The sequence below is a fragment of the Toxorhynchites rutilus genome, chromosome 1, assembly GCF_029784135.1.
Source record: "Toxorhynchites rutilus septentrionalis strain SRP chromosome 1, ASM2978413v1, whole genome shotgun sequence".
Classification (NCBI taxonomy): Eukaryota; Metazoa; Arthropoda; class Insecta; order Diptera; family Culicidae; genus Toxorhynchites; species Toxorhynchites rutilus.
The window spans coordinates 93,505,978-93,522,217 of NC_073744.1; the positions used below are offsets into that span (position 1 = coordinate 93,505,978).

The 16,240-nt window shown below is 39.5% G+C and overlaps 1 protein-coding gene across 2 annotated transcripts in view; it reads right to left on the reverse strand.

Moving 5' to 3' along the window:
• LOC129765862 (homeobox protein homothorax-like) overlaps positions 1-16,240 on the reverse strand; it is a 191,980-nt gene that overhangs the window by 111,099 nt on the left and 64,641 nt on the right. For both annotated transcript variants that reach the window (XM_055766309.1, XM_055766303.1), the window contains exon 3: positions 9,530-9,678. In XM_055766309.1, coding sequence (XP_055622284.1) covers positions 9,530-9,678 — 149 coding nt within the window. The remainder of the gene's footprint in view (positions 1-9,529; positions 9,679-16,240) is intronic.

Here is a 16,240-nt window from a genome sequence, read left to right on the forward strand (position 1 = left end):
GTTACGCTCAGTAGCCATCTCGCTCCTGCGATTAAATCTGGATTGGAGTTCTCCAAGCTTCTTACTCAGGCAAGTATAGTTTTGATTAAAGCAATTCTTTCTCGGCAACATATGTCATTCCTAGTTTACTACCCACGTATGCTTTACAATCCAGTCAACCGGGACGCACAACTGCAAGCTCTATGGATGCCTTTGACTCTCTCGTCACAGTCGAGCCATTGCTGTCAGCAGCATCCAGCCGTCCCAGTCCTTTGCTCGAGTGCGGGGCAGCTGGCATCCAACTCATAAGTGCAGGCAAGTGCACATTCATTCCTAACAATCCGGTGCCTGAAATGCGAAACACTTATGGCCAGTCTTCCATGTTTCACAAAAAACACTGCGTCTGGAATAAACATGTCCACGCTGCTGTTCACAGTTTTGTGTTTGAGTACAAACATGATTTTTTCGTACCTATGTTAGAAAATATGACATGTTTGTATTCGTGGTATGTTTGGACATACGATGTTTAATCCCAATGTTTCACATGATGTTCGAACATGGTGTACAGTTTCTCTTGCATTTTCGCCCCAAGCACCGGCAGTGCGTAGAGTAGAAGAAACGAATCGGACACCACACCACCACCATTCAACGCGTGGTGTGTTGGTATGTTGACATGGAAAAAAATGCTTTCCTATAATAAAATAAACCTCTTTATCTGTTCTGAACAAAATAAACGTCGATTGATATCAGAGTTTTTTACAATTAATATCATTATTTAGTGCACGCATTTATATTCATGTAACATTCGCTATTATTAGCTATTTGAACAAGTACTAAAATTGAATTATTCAGCAGTGACATGTTAGGCGTGACGCTAACCACTCGACCACGGGAGCAACAATTTTGGCTGGATCTTTGAATACAAATGGAATGGCTAATACTGCTTGTTCGCGACGATCGCGACCCGAGCTATAAAACGAGCGGAGAAGAGGAGAAGAAAGGATGATGCAATCGCATGCACACATAGCATATGTAGTGCAGTGTAAGTGTAGCTTTTAGTTTTTTCCTTCATTCAGTTTGTGATAACATCGAGAAATTAATGGTGTGTTTTAGCCGCTGAAATTTCTCAGCATTTGTACGACGTCGCCCGCTATGCAGTCGGCTCCCCAGACTTTAATTGCCAACATGTACGCAAAAAAAATAGAAAGCTTCTTTCTATTCGGAGAAAGTTTTCCTTGAACGAAACCAAGGATTATTTAATCAGACTTGCAAAATGTGCATGAACGATCTATAAACTTTTACTTAGTCGCGGCAATACATACACACACTCCACTGATGATTCAACAAGAGCCAAAGGTTGTACCGCTCATGACAACTCTACACGAGCTGATGATTGCGCCGGCTAGTGATCATTCTATCCTGGATTCCTCGAGTCGAAAAAGACGCACCACGCTAGATATGGGGTGCAGACTAGGGGGTCGTTGCTGATTAACGGTCAGCTGCATCCCAATAGGAAGTATCCCATGTCGGGCACACGTACAGAGCACTGAAGACTGCAACATCCCAATTATGAGAACACTTGTAATACTAACCTCGAGCCAACCGCGAGTAATCGGTTACATATTACTAACATAGTTGTAAGCAAACATTGTCAAAATATTGAACTCCCGGCCCCGTTAGGCTGACGCCATATGAGCCTTAATAAAAATATATATTTGGGTGCATGAACTTATAGCCTCTTAGTTCGTGCAATTTTTGAAATGCGAACTAAATTTCAAGTTCGTTTCTGTGAAAAAGTATTCTACGAAGAAATGTTTTGGGGATGAATAATTTCTTTCCGTGTATGAAAAGAAACGAAACGAAAGCAATGAATACTGCGACATCGGGTGATATGTTTGTACATGATGTTCTTGAATTATAAACATCGTGTTTGTTTTCACATGTCTATGTTTGTGTATCATTGTTCGTGTTGGGGATAGACACTCAACACTAGCGAGAATCATGTTCGAATTCAAACAAAAACATGGAATTTTCACATCGCGTGGACATGTGTAAGTGTTTTTCGGAATACTGCTTCTGGCTCATCGCCATCTTCGGGCCACCAGCGTCTGACAAACGCATCGACACAACCGAACGATCCTATACCTCATCAACACTTTTTCTCCATTTATTATCAAAATGTCAAAGGCCTTCGCACTAAAACTTCACGCTTACAGCTTACACGCTTCGCAAAAGGTGGTGGAGTGCTTTCGCAGTGAAATCCACACTGCACTGTACCGAGGTTTCGATATCTCACTGCAGTACACATGAGCACTGCAGTACACTGCAGTACACATGAGTTTGTGTGAAACTACCCAACCGATATTTGTATATCCTCGGTATCTACTTTCGACCAAACTCTGAGACGACGCTTTTCCATAAATCAATGGCAGACTAATTGATTTGGTTTTCACAAACGCTCCAGTAGATCCATACCACCTACCATTCGAACTACAAATGGACATGCATAGCTGTGTGTATATTCCAGTCGATACCAAGACTGATTTCTTTGAACTGCCGCCACCATTCTATTAATAAGGACCCCAGGAAGCCTTAGTGGACTGCAGAGTTGCGAAGGCTGCGAAATAAACTGCGTAAAGCACACAAACAATTCTTCATAGTTCAAACGAAAATCGTGAATCTCTTCGCCTCGTGGCGACATGTTATACGGTTCTTGTAGAGAACAACTACAAGGCCTAACAGCAAAGATTTCAATCTTTTAAAAACGGAACCCTTCGACGTTCTGGTAATTCGTTAGAGAACAAACATCTAATAATCGGGAGCTACAAGTTGTCGAATACGGTAACTACCTGATGAAGTCGTTGACCGAAACCGATGATATCTCAATTCCAGCATGAAATTTAACCCCATCGTTCCACAATTTATTATGCTATATCAACGTGCTCTTTCGTGAAGTTGAACGCAGGAACCAAGTGGACTCTGTTTATATAGATTTCTCAAAAACATTTGATACTGTTCCACATATTTTTGTGGTGAAGAAAATAAAGCATATGAGTTTTCCTGTTTGGGTATCCGATTAGTTGATGTCTTACTTGACCGGCAGGAAAGCTTTAGTTGAGGTGAATTCAGCACGATCCACAACATTAGAGGTAGCGTCCGGAGTTCCCCAAGGGAGTGTGCTAGGGCCATTGATATTCGTAACCTTTATTGATTATTTGTGCCTACAAATATCTAAACTATAAAACTATTGTTTGCCGACGACCTTAAAATTTTCCGTGTCATCAATTCAGCTTCGGACTGCTGCAGCTTGAAGGCCGATATCGATTCTCTAGCGCAGTGGTGCAAAGACAACGGCATGTTTGTGAACATAAGTAAGTGCAAAGTGATACCTTTTACCGAAGCTACCAGTATAACTTCGACACTTTTTCCTTGGGTCGAGTATATTCTTGAGTGTAGTGACTTGGGTGTTACCATGGACTCTAAGTTACGTTTCAACGATCTCTGCTACCACCTCCAAAGCATTCTCTATCCTGGAATTTATACGACGGAACGCGTTGCAGTTCCACGACGTATATGCAATAAAAACTTTGTACTGTGGTTTAATGAGGACCAACTTAGAGTACGCTTCACCGGTCTGGGCCCCATACCACGTTTCCGAGATTGTACGTATTGACCGTGTACAAGATGTTTCGTTCGCTTTGCATCGCGGGGTCTCCCGTGGAATGACCCCGCCCAACTTCCCCATTCTTCGGAACGTTGTCGTCTAATCGACTTAGAACTACTCACGGCAAGGCGATTGAAGATGCAAAGACTGATTGTATTCGACATCAGTGAAAAAATCGATTGTGCGGATCTTTTTCTGCATATACCAATAAACGATCCTCAACGTCAGGCCATCTTCATTTTGTTGTATTCTGCCCATAGAACAATGTTATGATGAGAAATAGTTTTGAAATTTGTTCTAAAGAAATCATATTAAAACAAAAATTTTGGGCGGGACGAAGTTCGCCAGGTCAGCTAGTAAATGAATAGATAAATAGGAAAAAAAAAATGGGTGGGTTATATCTATGATATAACCGCAAGGTTGACGTGGGACTACCTTAGCTTAGTAATCATTTGTATGTATTGATTGAATTTTTGATTGAATGAAACAATTTCCGAATTCAATTGAATTCAATATATTTGCGTTGTGAGTAAAATGTTTGAACAAATGCCATGTATCTAGTGTCTGCACGATCTTTTTTTTTATCCCATTTATTTATTTGAGGCTCATTAGTATTTTAGCTGTAACAGAGCCGAATTTTAATCGTGTACATGTCACATGATTATCATATCTATAATTAGCACATTACACACAGTTGCCATTCGCCAGTATTCCTTCTATACCATTACATATGGTACATTCACACAATAGCCATTTAGGCGTAAGAGTTTTCTATCTGTTCTTCCATTATCCAGTTAGACCGGACAGCGGAGACAGTTGATTGATCATTGTTGAGTTATTTATAGAACAGCAGCCCGATGTGTCTTGCAGAGCAGAGCAGTTGTATGGATGAATCGATCTTATTTCGACCGTGGATCGATCTCCATCGCTGATGATTGTCGTGGACGTAGGTATTCTGTAACAACACAAAGATGGTCAATGAGGGCCCTGAGTTTTGAACTCACGATCGATCGCTTACTAAGCGAACGCGCAACCATTGTGGCTACGGAGACCCCCCTGCACGATCTTACCAGGTACCTAAGTTTAGGAGACCGTGTTAGGGAAACGCATTCGAGTCTGCACAAAGGCAAACGAGTATAAAAGTACTCGCAGTTTGCATGTATTTGCAATGCCGATTTCCCCAGACACCTTGGTTTAGAAGTCTTTAAAGGTAATCAGATTTCAGTTGGAACAAAAATACTCCCGACCTGCATGAATTTGCAATCCCAATTTTCCTAGACACCTTGGTTCTGAAGCCTGTGTTGGGGAAACATATTTTAGTCAGAACAAATTGCCCTCGACTTGCATGTATTAGCAATGCCAATTTTCCCTCGCTCCATGGATTAGAAGTCTGTGGTAGGGAAACACATTTCAGTCGGAACAAAAATGCCCGCGAATTGCATGTATTTGCAATGCCAACTTCCCCACGCTCCATGAACTTGAAGTCTGTGTTAGAGAAACGCATTTCGGTGGGAACAAAAGCTGCCCCTACTTTCATGTATTTGCAATGTCGGTTTCGCCAATGCTGCTTGGTTTTGAAGTCTGTGTTAGGGAACATATTTCGGAGAGAACAAAAGTCCCCCTACTTTCATGTATTTTCAATTCCAATTTCCCCAACGCTGCTTGGTTTTGAAGTCTGTGTTGGGGAAACCGTAAATCGGGCCAATCAAAACGAGGCAGTTAGGGCGTTTAGATAACGTTTAACATTTTACAGTTATTCAATTATTTATCTAATGAAAAATGACATTTTATTAATTGCGATAGATGCGTAGAAATATTCCCTATCAATTGATGTAAACATCTTTCCGATCCAGTAGAAAATGTTCGAGTTATAAGCATTCGAAATCTTGCATTTTTTCCTGCATGTTCAGTGTTTATGTTTTCATTTTACCCCCCATATATTCCGGTTAGACGTAGTCCCACGTCAATAGCAGGTCATTTTTCTATGTTTGCAAAGTCGTATTCAAGTTGCCGCGGATCGAATTGGAAGCTGAATATAGTAAGTATCAATCTGCCTCTATTCATAACTTGGCCAAGAAATTGACCAAAAAATGAGAAGAGATATGATTTGAAAAACCTACAGGAAGTAGAATGTACCCAAAACAAACTCGGGAATAGAAACATCGTGCCAAAACACGTTTCTACTTTTCTCACAGAAGAGCTCACAAATTCTTGAATTTTTTTGGACGAATACTTGAAGACGGGATTGCTTCCATTGTGTATAAAGCATGACCTGCCTTCTCTATTTTGGCCAGATTTGGCAACGGCTTGTTACTCCAAATCTATTCTCCAGTGGTTTGCGGAAAATATCAAATTGCCAAATTGTCCCCAACTGTCACCATTCTAACGTTAATGGGAAATTTTTCATTGGATTTATGATCATACAGTTCGTGGCGCACCATTCGGCTACAATATCCAGCTGTCGTTGAAGAAACCGGCAGTCGGCTACAGAACTGATACGGCAATAGATTTCCAAATCATACGCAAATTAAACATGAGGTCCTTCTAACGCCAAGCAAATGTCGTTGAAGTAGATTTGGAAGATCAGGGGTCCGAGGAGGCTTCCTTGGGGCATATCGGAAGCTGCAGAAAATAGTTGGAGCTGCTATTACCAATGGTAACGCGAAGCTTCCGTTCTTTAAGATAGGGTTTGAACCAATTTATGAACCTTCCTGTGAATTCGAGCTTTTTCCAGTTTTACGTTCGCGATGTCACGATTAAACTTTGTCGAATGCAGCAGTCAAGTCTGTGTAGATGGCATCGGTTTGGCTATTTCGTGACAAACTTTCCACTACGTAATTAGAAAATACTAACAGCTTCGACGATATTGAGCGTTTCGACATAAATCCATGCTGGTCATAGCTTATGTACTGTTTGCAATAGTAGAAGACGGGTCCCATCACAACTAATTCGAAGGGTTGAGAAACAGCACAAAGGGATGAAATACTGCGATAGTTATCGACGTTCCGTCTATCACCTTTCTTGTGCACCGGAATCATTTCGACCGTTTTCCAAAGCTCAGGAAAAGTTCCAGAAGTCAAATAAAGCCGGAAGAGATGTAACAGTGGAGTCGTTAAACTGTCTATGCACCTTTTCATAAACAAAGATGGAACACCATCTGGGCCTGGACTAACAGAGGATTTTAGTTTAGCGGCGTTGGTGTAGCTCAATGAAGGATTCCTGGCAGCATAAGCAAGTTGCGCTGCAGATAGTGAGCGCAGAAACACAATAGGGAACTTTCTCGAGAATAAAATACATACCTCTTCCGTATCTGAACTAGCCTTCGTACGACATTGTAGAAGGTAATCCATTCTCTTTTCGCTGTTTGTTGACATATCGCCAAAACTATTTCGGTTTTCTTCTAAAATTGTACTGCAGAATACGATGATATCGTCTAAAGCAAATTCGACCGATCTTGTGGTAAACGCTGTTTATATGCTGATACGAGATCTTTGACAATGTAGTTTGTTGCATTGAAAATCTTCTCAGGGCAGCTCTTTTTCGTGATTTAAGGTGATGAAACTCCAAAGTTTGTCAGAGTGGTCTTTTAGCGGTGGTATGAAACTTTTTCGGAACGTGTCGATCAATGACGTAGGCCAGCATATTAAGAAACGTCTGCACTACACTATTAGTGCCGTCGTTATCTAAAATTTCGTCCCACTTGATTTCATTCAAAACATCACAGATGATACAAAAGTCGGCCTTTTTAAAATTGTGCTGACAGATGTAGGGTCGTCTCTTAGAGTCGCTCCAGAGAGCGCACGAAAACTTCTGTCTGAAATACGGTGATTCTACAGAAATCAGCGATCTACGCGAATTATTCACTCTACTGTCTGTCAACACTGTAAGCAATAATAAAAGTTATTTTCAGTGCCAATCAAACACCTCATTCATTGAAGTTCTTCTCAGTTTTATTTAACGTTTGACATATCAGTCCAGCTAACGAGTGGAATTCGATAACTGGGTTGCCCTACCAGCCAAGTTAGCTGTATATCAGTGTGATAGGAACACGAGTGAACGTTGAAATGCATGAGTTTGATCGCTATGATTTCACAACTTGAATTTATTATAATGCGTAGTTATAATCAAAATTCCTAATATAATGCGACAGTATACAGTAAATATTCGTGGATTCACGTGGGAGAAAACGAATAAGAGTGATATTTTCGTGTGTTTTTTACTAACTCATCTCATTGGAATAAGCAAATGCAGATTATTTCAACGATACAAAAATTATATTTTCAAAGTTAACAGTGCCACAGATTCCGCTGGTAAAACTACGGATTCAGAATGAGACATAAGGTAACCACTGTCACGACCACTGAAAAAATGGAAACACTTCACAATACAATTTTCATCCATTAAAATATTTTATGATATTATGGGTATTTTAGCTTAAAAGCTTTGTTTCTTCCGTATAATTTACATATTAAGTGTAATTAATGACGATATAGCTTTTCTGTATACCAATCAAAATATACTTTGCCTACTACGGTATATCGCAGGGGTTAGACATCAATTGAATATAGGCTACCAAAAATCAAAATCAATATGGCGTCATTTGTTTACCAACATATCATTTGCGAGGATTGAAATCGTTGAAATCACGGAGATAGTAAAAATAAAGAAAATGCGCTGCTTTATTTCTAACTGCATGGGCGATTTTCATATTTCGGTTTCACATGGATGTGTTCACATTTAACATGGAGTTTAAAGTTATCCACTATTCGACTATATAACCGGACCGAGTTGTAAACAACAGTGATTGACAGAACCAAAATGTCAGTGAACCGCAGCAATATAGGGTACACTGGCATTATGAGTGATTTGACGTTTGAGTCATACCCCTGGTATATCGAAACATGTTCGAAACAGTACCGAATGGAAAATTCCAGCTGTATGACACCCGCCATGTTTTTGAGGCCAACATCTCAAACGTCAAAAGCATTTATTTTCTTCAAAACAGCGATCCGCGTTGGCGGCATTGTGCTTCGTTTACTAGTTTAGGGGAGCGTCAACGAATAGCTGATTTGCAGTCGGAATGAACGTTTTCAAAACTAAAATTATGAATGAAAATAAGCTTTTCCATATGAAATTAGTACTCTACTTGAATTAAAAACATTATTGTTTGCAGTTGGTGAAATAGTATCTTGCGAAAATTGTTTATGAAGACAATTTTATATTATAATGAAAAAAATTCAGCAACAATTTTGGAATTGTTTAACCATATGGTTGAATGAAAGTCAGAAATACGTGTTTCAGGTAATTAAATAACATGACGTGAAAATTTTCATTTAAATTTTAAAATTTAAAAACCGGCTTCGTGTCTTCTAATCTGATAGAGATTACACTAACGAGTTTGGGACACAAATTATGGCCCTAATTTGAAGTCGTCACCAGACGTCGACACCATCGCGAATTACCAATTTACCACCATCTGACATATCGTGATGTCGATGATGAACTTTTACATCAGAGGGATAGTGAGATATGCGATGACGGTAGGTAGAGTGAGATAGCGATAATCGTGCCATACACCTGGAAAATTCACTAACGTGAGCAATGCCACCAATCAATTGAGAACTGTCAAAACCTATCAATGTTCTAATTATCCAAATTAAGTTGTCGCACTTTCTACTTACAATGACTGAAGTTATTTGAATCTAACATCGTACGTATTTTCTACAGTATAATAATTTTGGATTAGCATTCCGAGTTTTTCAGCCATTTTTTCAGCCATGAGTTTGAAAGATGAAATAGTGATACAATTCAATCTACCATAACAAATTTCCTTTTTTTTGTTTATGAAACGAATAAATACCATTGAGAAATCAAAGGATGACTCACCGTTAGATGTTGGAACAGCCACGCTCTTAGAATATTAGTCGCAACCTTAGGAAATATACCTCGCTTTTTCTGGTTCTTTTTACCATTCGAGTCGTCGTCCTCCTCCCCTGTGCCTTCCCCGCTTCCGATACTCGTATTACTGGCATCACCTGTAATAAGATAGAGAGGAAAAAAACAAAAAAAAAGTATAACATTCTGTTAATTGCCCCATTACAAAATATGAAAGACAATTTTCGCGCGAACTCGCTCGCTTGCCACCCCTGGACAGGAGAGACAAGAGAAAAATAGGGATGTTACTGGATTATTTTATGAATACGATTAGGCATGCGAATCTGAGCACAGCGACAAGGGACACTAGTATCGTTTTGATGAGATCTTGTGTCCCTTCGCCTGCGGGAAAAGATAATAGGATTATGCACCCTTTTTTGGAATGGATAAAAGTGTTATCTAAATGGATCAAATGTGCACTAAACACATTATATGATAAATCTGGAATCGCCCAAAAGCTGTGACTGCTGCTATTTTGGAATATTTGCGACTTCAACTGTCCTTTTGCGTGAGATCTATTTGGCGGAAAAAGTTAATAATGAATGTCCCGCATAGGTGAGCCTATCGGAGGCAATCCGCAATTGGATTGTTATGGGTCGAATTGTGGTTAATAGTATAACTGATTTCTGAATATATTTAGAAATGGGTTAACTTTTATACAATTTCCACCCACGATGGCTGTCAATAAACTGTGAAACCCTTGGAAATGTATCATTCGTCCGTTGCCTTCCGATGCGCCACACTCTTGTTTCCGTATCTTCTGATCACCCGGTGACCCTTCGTGCGGGTTGCTTTCACGGCAGAGGGTGCACTAAATCACTCCGCTCAATTAGAAGCCGTTATTCCCCGGCAAACACATCCATCCCTCGTTTGTTTCTCTTTTTTGTGAATTTTACCGGCCGGCCTTGCGCAATCGTTAAGCTATGTCAGATTTTGCCTCCCTTGGCTATTTTTAATGAATCTTAATGCCTATAATGTACATATTACAATATTTATTCAGATTAAATAAATATATTTATCTACCAAACAGCCAGTGGCCTGCCGTGTTTCGGGCCAAGATTGGATCACTGGCTGTGATGTGGTTGGTCGGCAGCAGCATTTTGCTGCTATGTGTGTTTAATGTTTCAGTGGGATTGACTCGGAAAATTTAAAACAGGCACCCCTCGGAAAATTTTTGCAGCGCTAAGGGTTTTTCCAAGGGGAAGGAGAAACGGGGAAATGGTTTCGACGTTGACGATAACCAGTAATCTGCGCAATGAGACATTCGAATGGGTTGGTCAACGATTCTGGTAGCAGAATGTGACGGAACTTACTTCAATTATTAAAGTAGCGTAGCAGAATTCAAGTAGAATGCCATTGACGGCGATATCAATTCAACGCTGATCTACCACTTTTCTGCTGAGTTAGATGAATTACGTGCATCTATGGATGGATCCCACAGAACAACTCTCTCCGAATGTCAGCTAGCACATTTGCCGTCCGGCCGACGGCACGGGCTTCCTCATCTATAATGATGTGTAAACTAATTACCAGCAATTATTTATAACCCGATGGAGCTATCGACTTAGGTGTGCATTATGCGGCATTCATTGTCAATCGACAAGTGATAACTAACGTTCGATCCCAACCGTTTCATGTGTTCAAGACAAACAATTTATCGTCAAGACCGATCGAAAATATGGCTCGCCGTTCTGTTGCTGCTGCTAACGTTACATTTTACACATTGTGGCCGAAGTTTTGATTGCAAAATCAAATACAACAATAATTTAATTAAAGGGAATGATCGATTGATACCGTTCGTTGTCAATATTTGATGATATACACCACCGTATCTATTATCAGCTACCGTTGTGGAGACAAACTTTTCCTGTTTTTTTTTCTTGTTTGTTGCAAGCATTCAATTGCACATAGTATTTTTTATACGAGTGTTTCTCATCCGATGAATTATTTTGGTACAATTAACAAGCTTAAAAGAATAAATAATGCGATTTTTATTTATTCTTTCAACTAGTATCAAGTTGGGATTATAATATGATCTTCATATTCTTACTTCATAAGCTAACCTTTTTCTGGATACTAAGTGCAACAACAGCTGGCAAGTGCAATGTTCGGTTAATACCCCAGCGTTGATTATTCACAAAATAAATTAAACTGTCTGTCATTTCTTTTGGATGTGTATCGAATTGTCAACACAGCGTAAATCGCGTGCGGATGAATCTTCATGTTATTGAACTTTGCCAGGAATGATGGGAACAGGTGAAGCCATCAAGGAACTATAAAATCTCTCAGGCGTAAAACAGTAGTAAAAGCAATACGTGCGTGCGCCTGGTGCGAGAATATCATCATTAAGCAGAAGCATCATCCCAGCGTGCTCTAGAATGTCATCAAGAATTCTACATGTGAAAAGATGATGAGTCAGGTTTTGAGCGTGATACAAGTAATTGCGATTGCTTTTAAGCCAGCCCGGATTTATCGGTGTCAGTGATCTTTCGTTGTGCACTTCATGTGCTGCTGCTGCTGCTGCTGCATATTGAAAATGCATTTCGCGTACAGCCGAGACGAATTTGTATACGCAGGTTTTGGGGTCGCATTGGATCGAGGTCCTCCCACAGCTGGATGACGGTGAACGATGAAGAAGACGCTCGCAAAAATATTCAAAGGCGCTGGAATCCACGAATTTACGAGAGTTTTATTTAAATATTTTTGCGCTACGCTCATGTATGGAGAGAAAAAGTGTATGAAAACCATTATATATATCACAGTTTGAGTTCTCGCGGAATAATTAAAGAGATACGTGTCTGTTATAAGCTGCTTGCCTGCTGCAAGTAAGGGAATACTTTTACAATCTGAAAGTCGAATAAGGCGTATACTAATGAAGCTGAAGCTCATATGCACAGAGACTGCAGTGCTAAACTTCTTTTCGTCGTTGCATTTTTCTTTCATAAAATGAAACATTTGTGTCGTAAATAACATTATTTAGCGCAGCGTTCTTTTTCTTCGTCGCTTTCTTGTCTCGGTACACCTTCATTTCACAGGTTGAACTCCAGCTGAAGCTGGTTACCTTGTGCTAGATAGACTTATTCGCAATCGGAAGATATTTTATATACATACGAGCAAATTTACTCCTTACACAATATACAATCGTTTGAATTATTAGTGATGAAAATTTCATTGATTTAAAAAAAATAATATTAGCACTGCCCTCACAGACACTGTTGGGACAGTTTGAAAACACTCATGCGAAGAACAAGAAAGTTCAATAATAGTCTTCCGAACTGCAAACGCCGCTGATACATGTTCAATGTTTTGTGAGTGTAAGCAAACGATCATGATACGATGTGTGACACAAAACGAAATTTAAATAATCCAAAACAAACAACGTTTTACGTTTTCAAAATTCTCAAATTCGATACAATTCGATGTCAAAATTAATCCATTTCAGATAGGAAAAATAGCAATTCAGGAATTAATATGACACATATACCGCACTGATTCCGCCAATTTTGGAATCGCGTCGACCAGCATAATATGGCATATGGGTTTCCCACATTGTTTTGTTTTATCTGTGTCAGAATATTTTCGCTTCGTTTTCTCGCTCTACAAACATCATCCCGCGCGGAATAAACTGTTTGTCAAATATTTCCAATGCAATGAATTCTGCGAGCTTGACAGAGTGGCGAATAGTGAAAATTAAATAATTACTCAAACTGCACTCGACAAAATAACATATTACAGACGCGTGGATTTCCATTTTTGACGTAGAACTACGTCTTTCAGGAAGAGTGCTAAATCAGATAACAGGTCACGTTTTTATGAAATAAAGTTAACGGTTATAACTATTTCCACAGCGAATGAATTCTATACCAATTGAATAGGAAAATCTCTGAGATTTGTTTGATACGCTATACATTACAATTCTGTAATCCCTAAACGTTTCAAATTAATGAAAACTGGAAGCATTCCCATTTTCCAACACATTTGTTCTGCACTCAAATGCTTCCCTTCCCGTACCGTTAAAAACGAGCAACTCATACATCCGTTTCTGCCCGTTTTCAATCTATTTGGTATAAATAAGCCATTCGTGATTTGAAACCACACCACTTCTCGGAGTTGTCATCGGAGTAACATCGTTGCCGGCGGGCGTCAAGCGGGAATGAATTCTCGCGTAACTTTTGAAAAGGTCCTATGTAACAAATGTAAACAAATCGAGTTAATGGATGCACGCTATTAGTCTTCAATCATTGAATGCATTACAAAAGCAATCGTTCACGTATCTATTTTCTTCATCTTTTTATCGTCGATACAAAAAATCTCCAATGTACAGATTCGGTTTTTAAGCACCCGGCTGTTACTTCGGACGCCACTTTCCTCTGATGCCCGAAACGTCCGAAGTAACAAAGCAGTCAAAACAACACGAAGTCGTACTTCGGTCGTTTTGAGTTTTTGTCTCTCACAGTAGTTGTTATCGATTTCAGTTCGATTCAACGGGTGATAACAATAATAATCTGTCTTTAGAACGAAATGCTGATTTTTGGATTGTTGTTTAGTAGTTAGTTTCAAATTATTATCGTGCAACGTAATATGTCCAATGTGCAAACGCGGGCAGTCAAAACGTCCAATGTAACATTTTCGCTCCTTGGAATCAACTTTAAACTCAAATCACGGAACAAAATCTACGATTGGTTTGGACATTGGACCTTTTCAAAAGTTACGCGAGAATTGTCTTTCTTTTGACAGATGATGGAGGAGTATGTAGTAGAAGTGAGCAAAACGGTTAACTTTAATGAACCGTTCAGTGACCAACCGTTCACCCAAGGTTGTCTAGTTCTTTTGAGCAGTTTACCCACTCTTTCGTACAGTGGAGGGATATATCATATATAAAAATATTGCATATCAGCAACGCTAATATTTATTTACTGTTAATTAGTGTGCAATTGTGTAATGATTCGTAGCATGTAATAACACACGAATGCCACTGGAGAGAATGACTTCTGCAAGATCATATTTGAAGAAAAAATGAATTATTCAGAAAAACCTGGGTCATGCGGATAGAACCAAATTGGTTGTCAAAAAGAATCCAATAAAAATGTCAAAGTGATCCAATAATCAGCATCATGCCTAATGTTGGTTTCATACTCATCTACACACACAGCTCGATTCAAGAATGGAATATATTGCGAATCAGCAGTGCATTTTCGTCCACATTCACTACAACCCTCGAAGAATAGGAAGCCATCCGGATCAATGTGTGCTTTGACAAAGAAGGTATACAGCAGCACTTCAAGTGGAATATAGGAGCAAAGGTGTTTATACTTTGTGATCGATATCTGGGTGGGAAAGAGAGAGTCTGGTGCGAGTTGGCAGCGCAGTTCAATCGTAAAGTGAGGACGGAGCCAAATAAATGAAAAGCACTGTAATTTGTAAAACTTCGATGCATTCTAAAATAATATCCGAAGTGATTAACGAGCGGATTGAATAATATAATTTCGTAATTCTACGTCGAAAATGCAGTCCTGTTCTAGATACAACCCCTTACCATGTTTTAAATTATATTAAAAGTGAACTTTGACTAGTTTGCCATTGCAGATTGATTGTTTGAGCATCTTTGCTTAATCTCAAAAAATGAAACAGCCGTCGCAGTACCGCAGCAGTATTAGCGGAACTGGGCCAATTTCCTTACATGGCACGAGTGGCGGTACCGAAAACACACACTTTTTGGGACGAATGTTGCATGCATCTGCACTGACCCGGGAATTCCATAATGGCAGTGTGAGAGTTTGATCAGCGTGAGAAATGATGAACACGCAATATCACTGAAAAGCAGCCATTCGCCATGTTACAACCAGGTGGAACTAGCACTGCTTGGGGCTGCACATCCGTACGCCACTCTGCACTCCCTGACGATATAAGTTACGTGCCACGTAACAATCCAAGTTGACGGGTGCCAGCCATGTCTATATTTTGCCTACAGAGCTACCGTTCCGGAATCGGTTAGTGTCATCTTAGATAGTGGTCGTGGATAAAATTTCTGTGGAATAAAATAATAATTAAGTGGAAAAAAATAATAAATAATCTTTTAAGTAGTCATTTTTCTTTATTATCACATATCTGGCGAAGGCGATCCTCAGGGCCTTTATTAAAAACAACGGGTGGGAAACGGCGCACACTGGTAGCTAGTCAATTGCCAATATAGACTGCATCGGAGTGCCAAGCTATTTCTACGTGAAAATACATTGAGAGGAAAAAAAACGATGAAACAAATTCAAACAACATTTACCAGTTTTCTGTGAAGCTCAAATGAATTCTAAACCTGCTTAGCGCTGAGCACATCGCGCTCTATTGGCTGTGCTGAAAGTTAGAAGTAGCAATTCTTACCGCTTATCTCTAAACGTTTATTTTCATTACTGATTATCGTAATATTTAACTTCTTGAAGTTTATTGACATAAATCAGCCAGTGTAACGATGATAAATATTACTAATGTTTAAACATGCACCAGCCTTCTTGTTTTTGTCAGCGCGTACGAGATTGGTCTTTTTAATTTCATTTTGATTTATGTACTTGACTGGGATACACATTTTCCATCGTAGCAACCCGAATTAACGGACTTTGTATGGCACACAAGAGCTTCTCGCATGGGAAGGGCCACCAAAGACCTCCACAC